The 22007-nt window shown below is 37.9% G+C and overlaps 7 protein-coding genes across 7 annotated transcripts; 3 read left to right on the top strand and 4 right to left on the bottom strand.

Annotated features, from left to right (window-relative positions):
* Positions 1 to 915: 915 nt before the first annotated feature.
* Positions 916 to 1398, top strand: CBG20723 (the record flags this gene model as incomplete). The annotated part of the gene is made up of 1 exon (XM_002631505.1): positions 916 to 1398. One exon carries the CDS (start codon positions 916 to 918, stop codon positions 1396 to 1398), a length of 483 nt encoding a protein of 160 aa, XP_002631551.1.
* A 1180-nt stretch (positions 1399 to 2578) lies between these two features.
* On the bottom strand, positions 2579 to 3067 carry CBG20724 (the record flags this gene model as incomplete). The annotated part of the gene is made up of 1 exon (XM_002631506.1): positions 2579 to 3067. One exon carries the CDS (start codon positions 3065 to 3067, stop codon positions 2579 to 2581), a length of 489 nt encoding a protein of 162 aa, XP_002631552.1.
* A 559-nt stretch (positions 3068 to 3626) lies between these two features.
* On the top strand, positions 3627 to 4193 carry CBG20725 (the record flags this gene model as incomplete). The annotated part of the gene is made up of 1 exon (XM_002631507.1): positions 3627 to 4193. One exon carries the CDS (start codon positions 3627 to 3629, stop codon positions 4191 to 4193), a length of 567 nt encoding a protein of 188 aa, XP_002631553.1.
* Positions 4194 to 9212: 5019 nt separating this feature from the next.
* CBG25672 lies at positions 9213 to 9431 on the bottom strand (the record flags this gene model as incomplete). Its single annotated transcript, XM_045238568.1, has 1 exon — positions 9213 to 9431. The coding sequence occupies one exon, from the start codon at positions 9429 to 9431 to the stop codon at positions 9213 to 9215; it is 219 nt and encodes a 72-aa protein (XP_045100355.1).
* A 3419-nt stretch (positions 9432 to 12850) lies between these two features.
* Positions 12851 to 15126, bottom strand: CBG20727 (the record flags this gene model as incomplete). The annotated part of the gene is made up of 6 exons (XM_045238569.1): positions 12851 to 13259; positions 13579 to 13651; positions 13987 to 14116; positions 14161 to 14306; positions 14789 to 14934; positions 14990 to 15126. The coding sequence occupies 6 exons, from the start codon at positions 15124 to 15126 to the stop codon at positions 12851 to 12853; spliced, it is 1041 nt and encodes a 346-aa protein (XP_045097120.1).
* Positions 15127 to 15501: 375 nt separating this feature from the next.
* On the bottom strand, positions 15502 to 16988 carry CBG25673 (the record flags this gene model as incomplete). Its single annotated transcript, XM_045238570.1, has 2 exons — positions 15502 to 15694; positions 16969 to 16988. 2 exons carry the CDS (start codon positions 16986 to 16988, stop codon positions 15502 to 15504), a joined length of 213 nt encoding a protein of 70 aa, XP_045100356.1.
* Positions 16989 to 17139: 151 nt separating this feature from the next.
* Positions 17140 to 20237, top strand: Cbr-nhr-170 (the record flags this gene model as incomplete). The annotated part of the gene is made up of 8 exons (XM_045238571.1): positions 17140 to 17264; positions 17395 to 17531; positions 18101 to 18330; positions 18583 to 18801; positions 19065 to 19160; positions 19208 to 19302; positions 19985 to 20075; positions 20142 to 20237. The coding sequence occupies 8 exons, from the start codon at positions 17140 to 17142 to the stop codon at positions 20235 to 20237; spliced, it is 1089 nt and encodes a 362-aa protein (XP_045097121.1).
* Positions 20238 to 22007: the final 1770 nt, after the last annotated feature.

The raw sequence follows: 22007 nt of genomic DNA on the forward strand, positions 1-22007 counted from the left end.
TGCCGAAATTCGGTTTTCAACTAGCTTAATGAGCTGATTGCTCACTACTATTTACGAGTTTAGGTCAGTTAGGCCTCAGCAGAGAGCTGTGTGCACTTTGAAGTCTTTGAAATCAGGTGATATTGACTTGGAACCAGAAAATAGTGACTGCGGTTTTTAAAATGAACTTTTAACGGATTTTTGATAAACAGGATGACTTCAAAGTGCTACTTCGGAATAGGTTTTACGGGCTTTTGGGTGCTGAATTTCTGTGGAACAGCTTGGCGAGCGTTTTGATCTGAAAGACATTTGTTTGGGCATTACAGAACACTATTTTTATAATATGATGCCAAATGGTACCAGTATAACTTATAGCTCCCCTATAAATCTTATCACTTTCTTATTGATCACTTATCTTGGCTGAATTTAGCTTGTTGATAACGAGTCCAATGACAGCAACCGAATCAAAGTAGGTAGAAGACAGCAAATGCCTCCGGGAATCGACTAATTGCAGAGGTAAGAGGGAGTAGAGAGTTTTGTCGAATAGCTGAAATAGTAGGAAAAGAAAAGAGGTTATCCTTAAAGTGCCACTCAGTGCCACGGTACGGACTTTCTGCTCGTTTCTCGAGCACTCTCCTCAGAAGTCGCTTGTCTATCACAGCACACACACACACACGCAGCAACTTCCTGACGACGTCTTCTTATCAATACCTCAACTGTTTGGAGTCGTAATTTTTAACGCTTCAATTCGCTTTTGCTATCCTCTTACCGCTGTTAACGCCTCAACTGTTTGGACTTAAGATTCTTAACGCTTCAATTCGCTTTGCTTCGCTTCAATCAACTGGAACTTCTTTAAAATTTGTCTTCAACAAGATAAGATCAAGGTAAGGGACCTAAGAAGATAAGAGGTATCGGAAGCGGCTTATTTCAGACATCATGGTGTTCTCATTCTCATGCTGTCGTTCCTCAGCTACAGTCACCCCTTTCGAGCCATTGACTGTCGAAGTTGTCCGCGAGTGGGCTGTCAATTTCGATAACCTTCTGAAAAGCCAACGAGGACAAGAAGAGTTTTTGAAGTATCTGAAAAAAGAGCATTCGGAGTGCAACTTTTTGTTTTGGCAGTCTTGCGAACAGTTGAGGGTCCAGACGAACCAAGGAACTGTCAATGAGATGATTCGCACGATTTATCACGATTTTCTGGCGCCAGAAGCAGACATGCAAATTAATATAAATGCCGCCAATCAGGGGATTGCCAGGGAAGCTTTGGAACATCCAGCGCCGCATGCATTTGATCCTGTTCAACAGGAGATTTACGGGTTAATGAAGCGGGATAGTTATGGGAGGTATATTAGAAGCGATAGATATAAAGAGTTGTTAGCTTCGTTCGAGCCTGAAGCGACCAATTCCGTGACTAATTAGAATAGCATTCTCAGCATTCTCCTTTCAACGGGTTTATGAATTCAATGGGTTTATTAAGTTTTCTTTAAGTTTGAGTTGTTCCCTTTAAGTTTAAGTTGATTCCTTTAAGTTCCTTAAGTTCATTCCTCAAGTATTCCTTTAAAGGTGGGGGGACATGAGATTTTTCGTAGTTTTTTTGTAGCTAGAGTATGCATTCTACCGTCACGGTGTACAACGCTTAATGTCACTCTGCGTACAGCTGTCGTCCTCGCCTTTATGTATGCGAACGGGCGTGCGCTTTCTCTTTGCCCGCGTGGCTCAGTCGGTAGCGGCGCCGCACCCTCAATCATCGCCCTCACAAGTTCAACTCCTCGAGGGGCATCTTTGAACGGAATTTCGAGAACATTATTTTTTTCATGTCCCCCCACCTTTAAGACTATGTATTATTCCTAAAGTTCGGGTCCTTAGTTTCAATCCATATTCTTTCATTGTTATCCACGGGTCAATGAAAAACTATGTCGTTTCTTTTATGTTCATATACGGGTCCATTTCTAAAGTTGTTAATTGTATCTTTGATGATTTGTTCCTTTTTTTCCGCAATTGTTCATTTGTATCTATGATGTTTTTCGTTTGCCTATCAATGTGTTATAAATAAAAACTTGGAGAGCCGAAATTCGGTTTTCAACTAGCTTAATGAGCTGATTGCTCACTACTATTTACGAATTTAAGTCAGTTCGGACTCAGGAAAAAGCTGTGTGCACTTTGATTTGGAACCAGAAAATGGTGAATGCGGTTTTTAAAATTAACTTTTAAACGATTTGGGATAAACAGGATGACTTTAAAGTGCTAATAATGATTCAGACAATAAAAACATTGAAAATAGCTCTCAGGGATTGCTCATAGAATACTAAAACATAAGAATTGTGTTGAAGGCTCCTGGACAGGTATTGTGCATGTTTTATCTATTGAACATCTGAAAGCACAACATCGAAATGAAAGTGATAACAAAGTTTCCAAAGAGGTACAATGCTTTAAAAGGAGGTGTGGACCAACAATATAATTAGGCTTTAAAGCAGGAGACTTGAAAGAAGAAAAATACAGAATTCAGGAAATTCGAAAAGAGATTGAGAATTTTGAACAGGTTTTGAGGAGAAACGGGAACACGAGATCACAACAGAAAGATACAAAGTTCGGAGAGTTCCTACGTTGAATTTTCCTTCAAATCTTTATACATCTGGCTTTGAATGAACCTTGGATAGCACTCGAGCTGCATTAAACTATAAATGAACGCCTGAGCAACATCATACGTATGAATGGTTGGGTTCATCATCTCCCGTCTGATTCCATCCCGTATTTCCTGACTCACACCCAATTCGTACTTGCCAGCTTCGTTGAAAAATTTGCTGAACATTCTTTGAGCGAATCGCTTGATGTCTTGCTGGTCCGTTTTCCGTTTCAACGCTTCGCAGTGCTCCCAAAAGTCGAGATTCTCTTCCGAGTGTTCCTGCTCACAGAACTTGAGGAATTGCTCGCGACCACGTTGGCAGGCTAGAAGGGTCTCCAGGCTCGTGGACCAGGAAGTCACCAGTTCCCGGGTTAAAGGTGTTTTGAGAAATGGGTTGTTTGAAGAACCGCTGGATGAGGATGCTGCGGGGGTGATAGAAGTTTTTTTCTTGAAGAATTTGGACATCTGAAAATATTGATTGATCATCCATTTTTTCCCAGCTTTTTTACCTTGCTGAGCCAATCTCGCTGAGCCAGAGAGTGCTAGAAAGAAGGCGAGCAATTGAGCTGGCTGCTAGCTGCTGAAAAGAGCTTTAATTGATATGATAAATGGGTTAGAGGTTAGACAGAAGAGGGGAAAAAAGGGGAAGACAGGGAAGATGCCACTTCAAAAGTCTCTTCTGTTACTAGGCTGCCTTCTTATCAACGTCTTCGCCTCTTTGGCTCATTGCACACACCTTCACGCTTCCCTTGCTATCCACAATCTACCTCCTACCTCTCGTCTGGATCCACTAACAAAGTTCTGTTTGAATTGAATTCTTATCTCTCAAGGTGAACATATTCAGAAAATATTATATGAATCTAGATAGGATTGTTTCAGATCTATTAAGATACGAGGCCATAGGATGATCAGATCCTAGAGGACGCTCACGACATAGATCAAGGATCCATCTCAGACTGAACCGGTTAGTTTCCACTGGATATAGAAATCAGGAAACTTTCATTTTCAGACTTCGTTAACAATTATGGTCTTCTGTTTATTCTGCAGACCATCTCAAGTCCATCCGGATCCCTCCGATCATCCGGATCCCCTCATTCTCCCACCACCCTCTCTCACTTTCGAAACTGTGAACGGATGGTCAGTGTGCCTATCTCATCTCATCGCTACAGAAGCAGGACAAGACGAATTCGAGAAGTTCCTGCTCAACGAGCACTCGGAGGATAATCTCCTTTTTTGGAAAGATGTGCAGGAGTTGAAAAAAGGTGAAGAGGAGAAAAAGGATGTCATGAAAATTGAGGAACAAGTCAGCATCATCTTCGACGACTACATTGCCCAAGGAGCCCCAAAAGAAGTCTCGATCCGCGCTAATACCGTAGCAATTGTCAAGGAGAACATGAAAATCCCAAATAAGGAGGTTTTTGACTTGGCTCAGCAGGAGATCTTCGACTTGATGAGCAGAGATAGCTATATTCGTTATATCAGCAGTCCGAGCTATCAAAAGCTGCTCGACTCAGTCACAACTACAGTACCGCTGCTCTCAGCTACAGCAGCTACAGCAGAAGAGCAGGTTGTGAAGTGCAAAACAAATTAGTTTTCAAAAGGTTCCATATTCTCATTGTCTTGGTTGTCTTTTTGGGGTCTTCAAGTTATTTGGTTCTTGTCTTAATGTTCAGATTAATATCCTAAATCACAGTTCAACCAAAAAATCTCTCATTGTGTTCTTTTCGGTTCATCGACTTGATTCTGTTCATTTCTTTAACTATCCGCCCAGATCTATTCTTCTGTTTTTCAAATCATTTCATTTTCACTACTCTTACTCTTTGCTATATATATTTTGTTTGCTTATCAGAACGATAAAAAGCCAAGCGTCAAGCTCAACAGCTTCATTAGCAGATTACTCACCCATCTCAACTTTACGAAATTGTGAAAGGGCTAGAGGAAAGAAGATGTGTGGACAAATTTTGAGTGTCCAGACAAGGATAGAATGCTTGGAAAATTGGAATTTAAAGGAGAAGGTTTTCAGGAGAATCTGGTAATTTTAGGATTCAAGATAGCTTTGAGGAATCAACTTAACCCTCTAACAGAAGATCACTCTATACCAGGCTTGGTCGGAATCGGAAAATCGAGTTCTCGATTTTTCCGATTTTCCGATTTTTTCGGAAAATTTTTCCGTCGGAAAATTTTCCGAATTTTTTTTCGGAAAATTTTCCGAAAAATATTCGGAAAATTTTTTCTCGAAATAATCATGCTGCGTTCAAAGTGAAGAGGAAATCTCTATTTTGTATAGTTGAAACGGGTGCAACAGTAACCCAAGCGCGGCGAGACCCGCAATCGGTGTCGATTTACGGGGTCGATTTAAGGTGAATTTTTTTAAAATTATTTTTTTTTGAATGAAAACATACTTTAATCAGGGTTTTCATTACTTTTTCAACATTTTTTTCGGTTTATACTGTTCTTAATAGACTTCTTTTATTTTTCAGTGATTTTTTACCTTCTCTCACTGAAAACACTTGGTTTTTTTCAGACTTTAGGTCATCAAAAGTTTTTCTTAAAATTGTTGGTTTTGCAGTGAGTAACTTTGTCTGAATTTAACGAAATTTTCAGACTAAACATGGGAAAATACTCAGCGGTATTGACAAATCTGGCGGATGGAAGGAAAAAGTGTAATATTTGCAACCGATTCTTCAACGAGCAGAAAGACTCCGGCACAAATTTATTGTTTTCCATTTCATTTTTGTGCTTTTTGTTGTTTTTGTTGTTTTTGTCAAATAAACTGGTAATTTTTGACTAATTGAAATTCGAGAAAATTCGAGAATTCGATTTTCCGGAAAAAAAAGTCGAGAAATAATTCGAGAACTCGATTTTCCGAAAAAAAAAAGTCGAGAAAAAATTCGAGAACACGCTTTTCCGAATTTGTTTTTCCGAACAAGCCTGCTCTATACTTCTCTTAAAGCTCATATATCTTGCTTCCGATCGAAGATATGAAACATTTGTCAACTGATAAATTGTTTATCATGACATCAGAAGTGTTTTGCTAGTTGACCGTTTTATGATATCTTTCACAGAAAATGAGATATATAGGCTCAAAGTTGACAGCGGGGGGGGGGGGCTTTTTTTTTAGGTTTTATGGTGTATGGATGCTTCAGACAATGATGACCTGCTCATCTGGTAGAAGAAATTATGAACTTTGAGGATACTGATTTTTCAGGTGCTGATGGGTTCTAGGGTTAAATGTAGAAAGGATGATGATTATGATGTTTTGGACGATTCATAATTAGAAAAGTCTGTTTAGGAACCTCCGAGGCTTAACCTCCTGGCTCTGGCTTACAGTATACCCCGAAATGGTTTCAAAAAGTTTTTTAATGAATAAAATTAGGAAGTCATAGCTCACCTTAAGGTTAAAGTTGGCAATGAAAGGGAGTGCAAAGACGCCGTGGGAAGGTTTGCTGGAGAATTCTGACTTCCTGGAAGATATTCTGAAATTTTTAGAACAGTTCTATATGACGTTCTAAAGTAGGATTTAGGTTGGTTACGATGTTTGCAAACTTACCCAAATTCGAAATTATAAGGCTAGTTAAGACAAGCTAAAGAAGGCGAACTTCTAAGAGTCAAAATCCAAACTAAATGAAAACGGCAAGTGGACCAAAAGGCTCACTCCGACTCCATGAAAACATTGCTCACCCTATAATTAGTCCTCAGTCATGTGGAGTCTTGGAAACGAAAACATTTAGTATAGTTTAGGAGGGGGGGGGGCGCAACTACCGTAGTGAGATGCATAATTATAGGCACATGTTGTTTCCCGCAGGCGGAGCTGATATAGGGTGGATTGACAGGTGGTTTTTTGTATCGACTCCTTGTTCATCGATCGCCTTGTCAATGTTCATGAGTTTTGGATCTATTTTTGGTGGTTTTGGACCTTTTTATCTTCTCAAAGCGTAAATGCTCTAACACCCACTCTGAGCTCAATTATCTCGATTCCTATGAGTAGTATCAAAAATGTTTCAACTGATAAACTGTTTATCAAAAGATCACCAACGTTTTATCAGTTGACATATTTTTTATATATCTTATAGGAGCCGAGATAATTGAGCTTCCTTAACGATTAGGAACTTTGAGAACTTGTCTATAGCTTTTTCATTGGGATAATAACGCTAGAGACATTTTCTTTAAAGGTGGGGGGACATGAAAAAAATAATGTTCTTGAAATTCCGTTCAAAGATGCCCCTCGAGGAGTTGAACTTGTGAAGGCGATGATTGAGGGTGCGGCGCCGCTACCGACTGAGCCACGCGGGCAAAGAGAAAGCGGACGCCTGATTGCATACATAAAGGCGAGGACGACAGCTGTACGCAGATTGACATTAAGCGTTGTACACCGTGACGGTAGAATGCATACTCTAGCTACAAAAAAACTACGAAAAATCTCCTGTCCCCCCACCTTTAACATTCTTCATTTTAGAATTTAATGAACAGAGAAACAGTAACTCATTATTTCAATAGATCTTTATAGATATCACTATGCTGAAAAGCAATATAGGCTTCCCGTTCAAGGAAGAAAAAGGTGAATCTCATTGCCTCATTGAAAATGTCCTCCGGCCACTCTTCCATCTCGGTCTTCTTGTTGATCCTATCTAACATATCCTGATCCAACTTCACCGCCGTTGGTGAGTCTTGATTGATGACAGTATCGTAGATATGCTTCATCATCTCTTCGTTATCCCCGTCATAATCCTCTATCTTCGTCCAATCCCATACAACTTTCCAAAACGCGAATTTGTTGCTCAGTTCGGGATCCGACTTGATTAACCCGAAAAGTAACGTTTTCCATGACAACTGGCCATCAGATACATAAATGACTCGCTCCACAATTTGATTTCACAGATTTGACACCGTTTGTTGTATCCTTTTCTGGGAAAAGATAGCTGGAACACAGATTTCGTCAAATTTAAGAGTTATCAGTGATTGACTTACGAGTGGATAGACCAAAGTGGATTGAGTGTGGATGCCAGCAGCCCAGGTTCAGTTTTATTATGAACTATATGTCTTCCGCAGTTCTGACATATCTCAGGACCAGGCCTGAAAGAATCGATATCAAAGAGTGGATGCGTTGTTTTGGGACTAACGGAAATTGCAGACTTCCGATTAAAGTGTCAAGCTCTGTGCCTGGGCTCTCAGCCAAAACGAAACTTCTAGATACTAGATATTTCTAAAGAGAGAAGGTGTAGAACTGTGCTAACCAACACCAGCATTGATATGTTGAGTTAGATAGCCAAGAATCAAGAAATAGCAAGACTATCACTGATAGGATACAGCCGTAAGTTTAACTTTAAGCTTATTTATCTCAAATTCGGTAAGAGATATCAAAAAGTTACCAACTGATAAATTTTTTATCATAATATCGCCAACATTTTATCAGTTGACATATTTTTGATATCTTTCGTAGAAGCCGAGGTAGATGAACTCGAACTGGATAGTGTGGGGGCCCTCCCATTACATGTTTTCCGGTAAATAAGCATAGATAGTTTGAACTTTCAATGTAAGAAATCTCCGGCTTACAAAAATACATGCCATTAGAAACTTCACAAAAAACTAATCCACTAGTAATCCCAGCAATGTAGGTAATCCCTCCTAATCCAACAAGGCAGGGGGGTGAGAGTGCATCAGAGGAGCCGTGCCAGCCAGCAACGGCTCCGAAACTAGAGCATGGGAAACAAACTATAGGAAAAAAGAATCATTCATGCACTGATGTGGGAAGGTATGCGTGGGAAGACATTTTGAAAATTACTAAATTTGGAATCAGTGGTGTGGGGTGTGATGGATGACGATCAGTTAAAACTTTGAATTTACAGAATTTTTCAAAAATTCCTAGTTTTTCTGCTATTTGCCGATTCCTGAAAAACACCCTTGTTGGCCCGTAAAAATGGTTCAAAAACCATTTTTCTAGCTGTTCTAGGAGCCGAGATACAGCCAGTCAAATAATTAAGAGACGCAGACCACGAGACGCTCTAACTGTCTGCGTCTCTTAGAAACTTCAAATAGCCATATCTCAGTTTCTGGAACAGCTAGAAACCTGGTTCTTTTTGTGTTTTGGAGCATTTTTCTCTTTTTTTTAGAGGAGTCAGATTAGAGAGGTCAGAATGATATGCTTACTTGAGCATCATCGGGTTCAAAAGCAAATCCCCATCATTTTGTGGCGCCTTGGCATCGTCTGCTTCATGTTCCTCACAATGACTTAGAAGAGGTGCTCATGGCTAGCAAAGCTTAGCAATGGCTACCGGAACCAGCAGGTGGAAGGACTACCGGAAACTTATGAGAGATTAGACGCGCTGCGGTAGCGCAGGTTCACTGCAATATATGCCTAATCCTCAGCACGGGCTCCAGGGGTGGAGCTTGGGAATCGAGAGCAGGGGAAAAGGTGTGGAATGTGAGCGTGGGAAGATTTGGAGCACATGAGTGCCTAAATTGGGAAGCAATGAAGCAGGATTTGGGTGAATTTTCGGTTCATAAAATTTCGGTTTAGGAAAAAAAAACAAATTTTATGATTAACTGACTTATTGATATACGGGTATAAGAGGTACAGAATAATACATTCTTATTGGGAATATCTAAAAATTCAAGAATATATAGATACGGCTTTTCCCTCTTCCTCATTTTCAAGCTTGGCCAACAACTCTCGATACATTGGGCTCCTCAAATACTCGGGATACGAGATCTCCCTCATTTTCTCAAACACTATTTGTTGGGCCTCATCGTACACATCCCTCGGCACCACATCTTCCACCAACTTCTCATACATTCTTTCCAAAACTGACAGGTCGAGTGCGATGTGCATCTTGCAGGCAGGTCTGAGCCACTCCTCATGGATTATCAATGACTTGGATCGTTAGACCTTCTCGTCGGATGTCCTTTTCCATTCATTGGCTTCAAATTTAGTGTAAGGGGGCCCTTTTATTGCAGGTTTTACGGTATCTCCAGATAGACGAGCAGGGTTTTTTCAAAATCTGAAAGTTTCTGAAACTTTAAGACTACTTTCTGGAAATCTGAAAATCTGAAACTTCTTTTGAAAAAAAAAGGAAACTGAGAATCTGAAACTACCTGAAAGTATGAAAATGTCAGGAAATCTGAACGTGTCCAAAATCTGAAACTTTCTGAAAGTCTGAACTCATCTTAAAATATCTGAAACCATCTAAAAAAATCTGAAAATCTGAAAACCTGAAAATCTGAAACTATCTGAAACTGTCTAAAACTATCTGAAAATCTGAAAGTCTGCCAAAACTGAAATTTTTTTCATATTGCAACAAACAAAAGATTTTTCAAAAATTTATTATTGAGAAATCTTTTAAAAACAAAATTTTACACTTTTCTCGTTCCTCCTCATATTTCTGATTCTGGTCGACGATCTGAAATTTTATAAATTACAATTTTTAGCAGAAAAATTATCATCTTCACCTCCAAAAACACTTCCTGGCATATCAAAGCAGTCCTAACTTTCCATTCTTGTCCTTCTGGTTCTAATGATCTGAAAAATTTTCATTTAAAAAAGTCTAGAAAAATTATCTCTACCTCCTAAAACACTTATTGTCTCAACCGGCATGTTAAAGCAATCCGTTGGGATCCATGGAAGAGCAGCTGACAATATCTGCAAGACTTTGGAAATTCAAAATTTCAAATTTTGACCTTAAAACACTTACATTTCAATTTAAACCCGTGTCTATCACTGTAGTATTAGGGATCTGAAAATCTTCAATTTGTAAGTTTTTTAGGTCATTAAGATTACCTTCAGAACCCGAAAATGACCAGATTTGAAATATGTCCATCCATAATTGAAATACCCATAATCAGAATAACAGAAATAATATTTTAAATTTTTAGAAAAATAAAAATGAGCAACCTACACATGGTTACTAAAATCACCGATACATTGCTGAATTCTTCGGCGTTGAAGGTTTCTTTTAAACGCCAAAATAGGCTCCGCCCCGTTTCTTTGCGCTGTGCTCTCTCCCAATCTGCTTATCTCGTCATAATATTCTTGATTAGAAGGCTCCGCCCACGTGTTTCGGGAAAATTCTGGGAAATTGCATTGAGGAAATTTACAGATTTTGGAATTCTCATAGATTGTGCTCTTCCTACTGTAATCCAGACTTCTAAATCTTTAAAATCCAAAAATGATAATCCCATCGAGTACGGATTTTTTTCTCATTTGGATAATGGGAAAATATAGTTAATCTCAAAATATCCTTTCTAAGAAGACCATCTAATCCGAAGTATGTATAGAAACATGGAATCTGAATATAGAAAATAGATCTCTGAAAAACAGCTGCCCACAGGATGCCCACAGACTCCCATATGCTGCCCAAAAGCTGTCCAAAAGCTGTCCAAAAGCTGCCCACACTGTAAACACCGGTTACTGTACACCAGTGAAGGGAGGAATTTCCGCTTCCGTTTCCGCAGGAAAAAATTTACGATTCCGTTTCCGTTTTCCGGAAAAACCGCCATTTTTTACAGCGGAAACGAAAAAAAAAGTAAGAAACAACGAAAACATTAAAGGTGGGGGGACATGAAAAAAATAATGTTCTCGAAATTCCGTTCAAAGATGCCCCTCGAGGAATTGAACTTGTGAAGGCGAGGATTGAGGGTGCGGCGACGCTACCGACTGAGCCACGCGGGCAAAGAAAAAGCGGCCTCCCGCTTGCATACATAAAGGCGAGGACGACAGCTGTACGCAGAGTGACATTAAGCGTTGTACACCGTGACGCATACTCTAGCTACAAAAAAACTACGAAAAATCTCCTGTCCCCCCACCTTTAAACTGGAACTGGCTTGAAAAAAAGCATGGAAAGTGATGCCAATATGGTCTTAAAACGTTTAAAAGTGTTTATTTTTATGTTTGAAGGGAACAAAATCCTGAAAAATAGACGAAAAATAGAAATTTCCGTTTCCGTTTTTGTTTTCCGTTTTCCGTTTTCCGCGCCGATTTTTGAAAATTTTTTTTCCGTTTCCGTTTCCGCGGGAAAAAAATTTACGATTCCGTTTCCGTTTCCGTTTTCCGTATTTCGGGAAAATGCGTTTCCTCCCATCACTGCTGTACACCTACACGCGAAAATGCGCATAATCGCCCCGAGGAAGCTCTCTCCTCTCCTTCAATTAAAACCCTTGTATTTCCGTTACCTTGTCTTCTTAGACATGTGTCTGAATCCTTGTGTCTCCCAGAATTCAATTTCCGGATTACAAAAACCCCTGAATATGTGTAAATACTGGCTTAAGCTTGTCTAGACAACCCTCGTCTGAGAAGATTAGTCGCCTTGGCAACCAAATATCTTGTTGGCCTTTTTCAATAGAATTGTGGACTCGTTTCTTCTAGGAACATTTACAAGGGTCAATTTGAACTGGATTTTTGAGAAGTTTCAACTTTTTTTAAATAATGGTAACACATTTTCAAGAAACTAGAAATCCTAGAAGATTCTATATCTAGTTTGATCTTGATTTCGAAAATCTAGGAGATAAGACATTGTGGGAATTTTGTCTCTAGTTTGGTTTGGAATTCGGCGTTCTGATTTTCCTCGAATTTTAATGACACCTTAGTAAATTGGGTACCTGGGAGGGGGTTGTATATAGTTGGATCTCAACTTGAGAACTTCGAATACTTACTTTCTTCTTTGACAACGTCAGATGTGCTTATTTATAAGAGACCATTTGTATCCAGGCATGCCTATAATTGCCTAATCATGGTCTGGGATCCTTCTAGACACTTCTGGGACCGTCGGATCTTGGACAGGACCTCAAAATACTTATATTCAACTTTTAAATGTTCTCAATGGTGAATCTAGTTTGTTCTCAACTTGGGAATTTTGAATTTCCGCCATTTTGGGTTCCCATTAATTGTTAAGAACTCCCGAGACCCCAGTGACAGTGGAAGCGGTGGAAGCTTACATTAGTAACAGGCGATCAAAAACCACGTATTCGTAGTTATAATAGCCTAATCGAAACCCTTTCACATGACTAATTCTATGTTTAAAGGCGCATACTTTGTATCCGTGTGTGTATAATAATGTTTGGCACGTGAGAGCCATCTGAAGTAAGCAATTTGGTTGTTATTCTGATGCCTAGAATTCGTTATCCGTTAACGTTAACTACAAAGGTTTTAGTTGTTTGGCTATCACGAGGTTTGAGAGCGCTGATGAATGATTTCATTGGAATTTCAAAAAATAAGGGGAATCGGAAAACAAGGGGGATATCATTGGGGATATTTTCCTAACATCTGAAAAATTCGGGTTCTGTAAAAACGATATTAAACATGTCAAACAAGAATGCAATATTTATAGTGTTCTCCAGATGAAGTTGGACGTTTAACATCTGATTCACGATTTGCATCATTCGCGCCAGACGACTGGCATAGTTTTGAGGGTTTCCTGGATTCTCGGAATCTCCAAAAATTCTTCCAGAACTTCCAGAATTTTCTTCATAATAGGAATGTAAATTATTGGAGATTTCTTCTAAAAATCGCTCTCCAGCAGCTTGAGTTTGTCCCTGAAGACGTCGCCCAGCATAGTTCCAGACGATTTGACACAAAATGAATGTGATTTCAGTTTCAGACAGTTTCAGATCCAGAAAGGGCTTGACGATGATCTCGTAGTATTGAATCATTTTTCCACCGAATACACTGTAAAAAATTTTTAGGATTTTAAAAAGTTGATTTTCAGAAATTTTAAGCTCTCTTTCAAGCCAATTTCTCTTAATTTCAGCCAAAAACTCACTTATTGAATTTATCAAATCCATGATCCGAAACCTTCGAATAGTCTATGGAATAGGCTTCCATGTGAATCGCGTATTGATGGGAATGGAGATAAATCTGGAAATTTCAGAATTTTCAAAAATTCAAACTTTACTGGAATTTCGCTGAAATTTTAGAAATTTAAAATTCCAGGATTTTTTTATTTTCGAATTTCAAGACCATACTTTTTCATCGTAACACCTCTGACCAAAGATCTTTGCAGTCATAGTGAACCTCTCGAATCGCCGCCACACTGCCCAGACTATTTTGAATATTGCTATCTGAAATGAAACTGGAAGTTTTTAGAATTTGACATTATTACAAAATAGGGAAAATTTAAAACATTTTGATATGAAAATCATGTAAATAGGAGTAAAATTAGCAGAGTTACAAGGGTTTAAAACTGTTGTATTCTAAAATTCCAAAATTTCCCGTTTTTCTGTCATAACTTGCTCCATTTTCAACATTTTTAGATAAAATTAACATTTTCAGAATTAGCAAAATCTGAAAATTCCAAAAAGTACAAACCCTCTCATGCTCGGGCAATCCTCGAAACTCATTACAGTACATTAGCCACGTGGCGGCGTCTCTCATCTGTGCCTCCCAACCGTAAAACATTTCGATGAATTCAATTTTTTCTCGGAATTCTGGATTCCAATTTTGTCTGGATCGTAATTTTTGAATTGAGTGGACCATTCGTTGAAGAGATTTGAGTGAGAAATTGAGTCTTCGTCTGGGAGGTAGTACTGGAAATTTTCAAAAAAATCGAAATTTGAATTTCCCGCCTTACGGTTTCCAAAATGGTCCTTGACTTTTTAATAATCGCATTGATGTCCAACAAAATCGCTGGACCACGAGTTTTGGGATGAGCAATGTTATAGGCTATTTGCTCTTCTCGCTCGGATAGGGCAGATGACGTGGATGGAGAATCTACTTCTGGGTACTTTTGGGAACATTTTGAACCTTCTGGTTTGTAGTTTTGGGATTCTTAGAATTCTGAATTTGAATATTCGAGTTTCTTGGAGATTATGATTTTTCTGGAATTCTCTGAATTTCTGAATTCTCTGAATTTCTGAATTCTCTGAATTTCTGAATTCTCTGAATTTCTGAATTCTCTGAATTTCTGAATTCTCTGAATTTCTGAATTCTCTGAATTTCTGAATTCTCTGAATTTCTGAATTCTCTGAATTTCTGAATTCTCTGAATTTCTGAATTCTCTGAATTTCTGAATTCTCTGAATTTCTGAATTCTCTGAATTTCTGAATTTCTGAATTTCTGAATTCTCTGAATTTCTAAATTTCTGAATTTCTGAATTTCTGAATTTCTGAATTTCTGAATTTCTGAATTTCTGAATTTCTGAATTTCTGAATTTCTGAATTTCTGAATTTCTGAATTTCTGAATTTCTGAATTAACTCACTTTCACTTGTCATTCCCATGTCTAGGCATTTTTTGAATCGACAAAATTTACATGGGGATTTTGAATTTTGGTCGTCTTCTAGCAAAATTTCACAATGTCCGACTCTTTTCCGACATTTGTATTTTCGATTCAGGACTACCGTACGTCTGGAATTTTCAGAATTGTTTTGAAATCTAATTGGCTAATTAATTAACTAATTACCTAAAAAACGCAGCACACGCCCGACAAGTTTCTAGGCCAAAATGTAGACCATGTCCGGTTTTTGAGCAAATTTTGCATTTTACAGCAAAATACGAAAGATCGGGAGAGAATTCAGATGAGCTGGAGGAGATGGACATGCTGAAAATTGGGAAAAATATACAACTCAAATTTTAGTCATGATTCATTTTTTGGGGGAAAATTCTCTTATCGGAAAAAAGATCATACGGCGCAAAATGAATGCTAAAGTAAACAATTGAATCATTGAGAAAATAGTGTGAGACATTGAGAGACGCAGAGAGTAAGAGAGAGAGAGAGAGAAATTTGAAGAGGAATTAGTAATCGGAAAAAAAAAAAAAAAAAAAAAAAAAAAACCGAATATTTGAATCAGTTTAGGACCATATACCGGTACTGTATATCATTAAACTTGTGGAATTAGAAGGTTCTTTATTAACAAATAGTCATTTCAAATTAATAAAAAATATAATGAAATCAAAAATTTGAGATTCCAAGATTCAATGATCTCCCTTGGCCTTCTTCTCACTATCAGCTGGAACACGAACTGAAGCATCGGACATTGGATCCGTTTGCGGCTTAGCCAGAATCAGCTCACCATCTCCCGTCCATGGCACCGACTCCCTCTTGACTGGATGATGTTTTGGTCGTGGTAGTGGAGCAGGGGTATTTGGACTGAACTCCAGATATTCACTGGAAGGGAATAGGCAACAGCCAAAAGGACAAATAGGGAAAGGAGGACGAATTTCATGATTGGCAACTTCAGGATATGGTCAATGGGGGCATGGGATTCTTTTTATACCGTCCATGAAAGAATAGACTGATCAGAGATCCATGTACGAGAGATAAGAACCCGGAAATTTTAGAAGTCTTGGGTTCAGCGAGAAACGAACGAGGAAGTGATTCTTTTACCGGTTTACGTACTTCCGGGTCTTGATGATCACATATTGTATATCTTATTGACCGGTGGTACTGCACGGTAGTGATGGGAGGCAACGCATTTTTCCAAAATACGGAAAACTAAAACGGAAACGGAATTTTCTGTTTTTCGTCTATTTTTCAGGATTTTTTCCCATAAAACATGAAAATATACACTTTTTAACGTTTGAAGACTATATTTGCCTCATTTTCCATGCTTTTTTTTGAGCCTGCTGCACAGGTAAGTGTAAAATCTGAATTTAAGAATTTTTATTTAAAACAGCGGGAGAATCCAAAATTGTAGAAATTACAGAGACTCTGCAATTCCAAAAAAAAAAAGACTGTTATAGTTTTTTTTTTTCAGAATGTGCTTCATAAAAATTGATCAAATCTGCCTGTAAAAACTACCGAACAATCTAATAGAACGCCACCCGAATCGTCCAATTTGAGCCCATGTATCTCATCTTCTGTGAGATATATCAAAAAGTGGTCAACAGATAAAATGTTGCTGATATCATGATAATCATTTTATTAGTTGACAACTTTTTGATATCTTTCAAAAGAAGTGAGATATAGAGATTCAAAGTGGACGGTCCGGTGGCGTTCTTTTAGAATGTTCCTTAAAAGAGTCTCTAGAAAAACCACGAGCCAAATCCAAGCTCGCAATCACTCAAAACTAAATTTCAAACTGTGCGCGCGCCGAGCGGGATAGCGGAGTGTCGTTGCGTGGGTAGAGGGAACCTTTAGAAGGGGTTGGAGGGTAGCTGCCCCGGGGGCAACTAATAGATTGAATCGCGCCGAAGGCGCACCAGCTGGTGTTAAAGCTAATTTCAAAAGTTCAAAATCTTGAACTGATAAAAGATCAAAAAAACGATTTTCGTAAAATTCGTCATAATGACTGTTTCCGTATCAAGGTGTGCTCTTTTTCTATGACTGCTCATATGGACTCTCTCTCTCTCTCTCTCTCTCTCTCTCTCTCTCTCTCTCTCTTTCTATCTGCGTCTCTTGTCTCTGGTTTTATCGAAAATTTCAAATATTTACTTTTCTACCTGTTTCTAGCTCTCACCATTTGATTGTCTGTTTTCTGAATGCCCAGGTTTTCAGTACTGAAATTTTCAAATTTAAAACTTCAATCGATTTTCTGGAAATTTCTGTCTGAAAATTTTGATTTTTTGGTTCATTTTTAGTATAATTCATATTTTTCTCTATAATTTCAGATAATGGAAATCCCCACTTCATCTTCAGACCTTGATTATTTTAATGTCAATTGCAAAATTTGTTTAAAAACCGGACATGGTCTTCATTTTGGAATTGAAACTTGCCGGGCGTGTGCTGCGTTTTTCAGGTAACTGACTTTGTTTTTAATTAGGATATTAATTGACTAATTAACAAAAAAATGATATAATTCTTTTTAGGTAATTAATATTGGGGCTATTTAGCCAATTAAATTCTCAGAAATAAAGGAAAACTTTCAGACGTACAGTAGTCCTGAATCGAAAATACAAATGCAGTCGAAGGACTGGAAAATGTGAAATCGGGTCGGATGAGGAGAAATTGATGTGTAAATTTTGTCGATTCAAGAAATGTATCGATTTGGGAATGACTACGGAAAGTGAGTTTTTTTTCGAGATTCCGAAATACTGAAATTCCAGAAATTATGGAAAAAAGCAATTTTGAGAACTAAAACTCTTCAAATTTCATATTTTTTCAAATTTAAAATTTTTTGATTTTCGGATAAGTTTAGAAATTCCCACAGTTAGAAGTTTTGAAAATTCTGAGATTTTGAAATTTTAGATGTTTTCAGAGATTTTAGATGTTTTCAGAAATTCAGAAATTCAGAAATTCAGAAATTCAGAAATTCAGAAATTCAGAAATTCAGAAATTCAGAAATTCAGAAATTCAGAAATTCAGAAATTCAGAAATTCAGAAATTCAGAAATTCAGAAATTCAGAAATTCAGAAATTCAGAAATTCAGAAATTCAGAAATTCAGAAATTCAGAAATTCAGAAATTCAGAAATTCAGAAATTCAGAAATTCAGAAATTCAGAAATTCAGAAATTCAGAAATTCAGAAATTCAGAAATTCAGAAATTCAGAAATTCAGAAATTCAGAAATTCAGAAATTCAGAAATTCAGAAATTTAGAAAAAAATTAAACGTCTTTCTCTATTTCCCATTTCCAGATGTCCGCACCGACATTGCCGTAAAGGACAATGAGCCTTCAGCAGATTCCCCATCCTCCAGTTCCACGTCATCTTCAGACGTCGTTGTTCTCCAGATGACGTCAACGCAGCCAATAGCAGAAGTTGGGAATCGAGTCGAATATTCAGTGATAAATCCAAAAACTCGAGCGCCAGCAATGTTAATAGATGTGAATGCAATAATTAAAAAGTCCAGGGCAATTTTGGAAACGGTAAGGGGACTTGTTTTAAATTCTGAAAGCCAAATATTCTCAATTTAAAGAAAAAATTCAAAAAAATAGGATTTTTTCAAATAGTCATAACTTTGTCAGTTTTCAAAATATGCTATTGATTTTAGCACCAAATTGAAGATAATTTTCCAACGTTACCAAAAATATACAATTCACTACAAAACAGTTTGCAGTCAATATTGTGGAGCGCATCTACAACATGTCACCCTTCCAAACCCAATAATTTTTTTTCAGTACTACCTCCCGAATGAAGACTCAATTTCCCACCTAAACCCCCTTCAACGAATGGTCCACTCGCTTCAAAAAATTCGATCCAAACAAAATTGGAATCCAGAATTTTTTGTTCATGTTAAATTCCATGAAATGTTCTCCTGGTGGGAGGTACAGATGAGAGACACCGCCACGTGGCTAATGCATTCTGATGAGTTTCGAAAGTTGCCGACGCATGAGAGGGTGAGCTTCTGGAGTGTTTGTACTTTTTGGAATCCTCAGGTTTTGCTAATTCTGAAAATCTAAATTTTGTCTGAAAATGTCGAAAATGAAGCAAGTTATAGAAGAAAACTAGAAGTTTTTGAAATTTTTAAATAGGATTTTTTTCAAAACCTCGTAACTCTGCTAATTTTCTTCCTATTTCCATCGTTTTTACATTAAAATATTTCAAATTTTCCGTATTTTTTAATAATTTAAAATTCCCAAAATTTCCTATTCTATTTCAGATAGCAATATTTAAAATAGTCTGGGCAGTGTGGCGGCGATTCGAGAGGTACACCATGACAGCGACGATCTTTGGTCATAGGTGTTACGATGAGAAGGTAGGATAGATTTTGAATTTTTGTCTGGAAATCCCAAAAAATTTCAGATTCTCCTACATTCTCATGAAGCAGCAGCCAAATTTGGCAACTACCAAGTCGACTATTCAAATGTTTCCGATCATGGGTTTGAGAGATTTAATAAGTGAGTTTTGAAGCTTTAAATTGCGAAAATTGGGTTCAAAAAGGTCTAGAACCATGTCGAGAAATTAAAAAAAAAGATCTAAAACTTTCTTAGTTAGAACCTTCCTTAGTGAGGATATTTCTAACTGAGAACCCTCCTTAGTGAGAATCTTCCTTAGTTAAAACCCTCCGTAGTAAGCATTTTTCTTAGTGCGGATGTTTCTTAGTGAGAATATTTCTTACTAAGAATACTTCTCAGTGAGGATCATATCCTTATTGTAGAATCTTTCTTAATGAGAACCTTTCTTATTGAGAATCTATCTTAGTGAGGCTTTTTCTTATTGAGGATAATTCTTAATGAGAATCTCTCTTAGTGAGGACTTTTCTCAATAAGTATAAAAAAACTTTTAACCCTAAAACCAGCTTATAATTCCAAATATCTTTGAAAACAATTTCATTTTTTGTGTATTCGGTGGAAAAATGATTCAATACTACGAGATCATCGTCAAGCCCTTTCTGGATCTGAAACTGTCTGAAACTGAAATCACATTCATTTTGTGTCAAATCGTCTGGAACTATGCTGGGCGACGTCTTCAGGGACAAACTCAAGCTGCTGGAGAGCGATTTTTAGAAGAAATCTCCAATAATTTACATTCCTATTATGAAGAAAATTCTGGAGATCATCAATTTGGAGGAATAGAAAGTTCTGGAAATGGTACGGTAGCTGAGAAAAATGACAAAGGAAATTATGCGTCTAGGCTGGCCAAGATGATGCAGATCGTAAATCAGATGTTGGTGTGTGATCAATATTTGTATTTAAAAATTAAAAAATCGATTTTTTTTAAATAAAAATAATTCCAGAACATTCAGCTAAAACGAGAGGACACTATGGACATTGCAATGCTGTTCGATATGTTTAATATTGTTTTTACAGAACCCGAGTTTTTCAAAGTTTGATTTAATCTGTGTTGTACTGAAAATAAATAAAAATGTTACAACATTTTGTAGCTCTTAAAATTACCTATCGATCTAGCTAATTTTCAAAGTTCTAGCTCTATTTTGAGCAGAAATATGGGTCTTCGATGCTGGAAATCATTTTTCTCAACATTTTCGGATATTAACTATACCAAATACTATAGCGTTTTGTAGCTCTCAAAGTTGCCTGTCGATCTAGCTGATTTTTAATGTTTTAGCTTTCTTTTGAGGTGAGTTATGCGTCTCCAAAGCTGGAAACAATTTTTATCCCCTTCTGCGGGTCTCAACTATATGAATGTTATATCATTTTGTAGCTCTCAAAGTTGCCTGTCGATCTAGCTGTTTTTCAAAATTCTAGCTCTATTTTGAAATGAGTTATGGGTCTCCGACGTTGGAAGTGATTTTTTCTCAGCTTTTACTAATTTTAACTTTATGAATGTTATATCATTTTGTAGCTCTTAAAATTACCTACCGAACTTGCTATTTTTCAAAGTTCTAGCTTTATTTTGAAATGAGTTATGGGTCTCGGAAGTTGGAAGGGCTTTTGCTCAACTTTTGCAAATCTTAACTTCATGAATGTTATATCGTTTTGTAGTTTTTAAAATTACCTATTGATCTAGCTAACTTTCAAACCTCTAGCACTGTTATGAGCTGAATTACGGGTTTGTAGAAGTGGACTAGCCAAGATTCCACTATAATATTGGACATCGCGACACACAGACACACAGAAATAGAATCCTCCTTCTCTGGACTATCGCTCACTCTTATTTTCCTATTCTACTGGTCTTAGAGCTCCGGGAGGGACGTACCAGCTGTCACCAACATTTCCTAAAGTGGGGTCCCCCCCCCCTCTCTCTCCATCTTGTTGCTTTTCTTTGGACCCCCATTCCCATCTGTCTAGCACTCTCTCAAATTTATGTGCTCTCTAGGGAGAAGTCAGTGCCATCTGCTGGTCTGAATGGAAGACAGAGAGAGAGAGAGAGAGAGAGAGAGAGAGAGAGAGAGAGAGAGAGAGAGAGAGAGAGAGAAAGAGAGAGAGAGAGAGAGAGAAAGAGAGAGAGAGAGAGAGAGAAAGAGACACGAGAGCATTCACACAGGATTCTATTTGTGCTCTTCTCGCAGAAGAGAAAGTCTTCTTCCCTTTTCATTGATTTTCTTGTTTCTTCCATTTTTCCTGGTATTTGTATTAGGTTGGCGGGAAAGTCTTTGTCACTTTTTCAATAGTTTATTTCTCAAAGAAAAAATAACCGAATAATTAATTATATTGTCCATCATTATCAACAACATGTCTCCAACGTTCCCTCAATTTATGGATTCCATTGCGGTAGAATCCAGCCGGGCGTGAGGCAAAGTATTGTTTGAGTGCCGCTTCGACCGCTCCACGGGAATTGAAGCTTCTTCCTTCGAAGGCACGTGTCATATCGCCAAATAACCAATAGTCGGAAGGAGCAAGATCAGGAGAATACGGGGGGTGAGGGAGAACATTCCATCCATATCCCATCAGCTCCTGCTTCACTTGTTTCGAAACATGTGGGCGAGCGTTATCATGTTGATAGTACACTTTCTTGTCTTTCAGGGCCGAACGGTCGACTGCTTTCTTGAGGTTTCGTAGTTGAGTAGTGTAGAGGCCTCCAGTTATTGTTTTGCCTCGGGCAGAAGTTCCCAGTAGATGGGGCCGTCCACTCCCCACCACACAGAGAGCATAACTTTTTTCGGATGAAGGTCGGGTTTGGGGACATCCTGTGGGCTCTC

This window comes from Caenorhabditis briggsae, assembly GCF_000004555.2.
Source record: "Caenorhabditis briggsae complete genome, chrV, whole genome shotgun sequence".
Classification (NCBI taxonomy): domain Eukaryota; kingdom Metazoa; phylum Nematoda; class Chromadorea; order Rhabditida; family Rhabditidae; genus Caenorhabditis; species Caenorhabditis briggsae.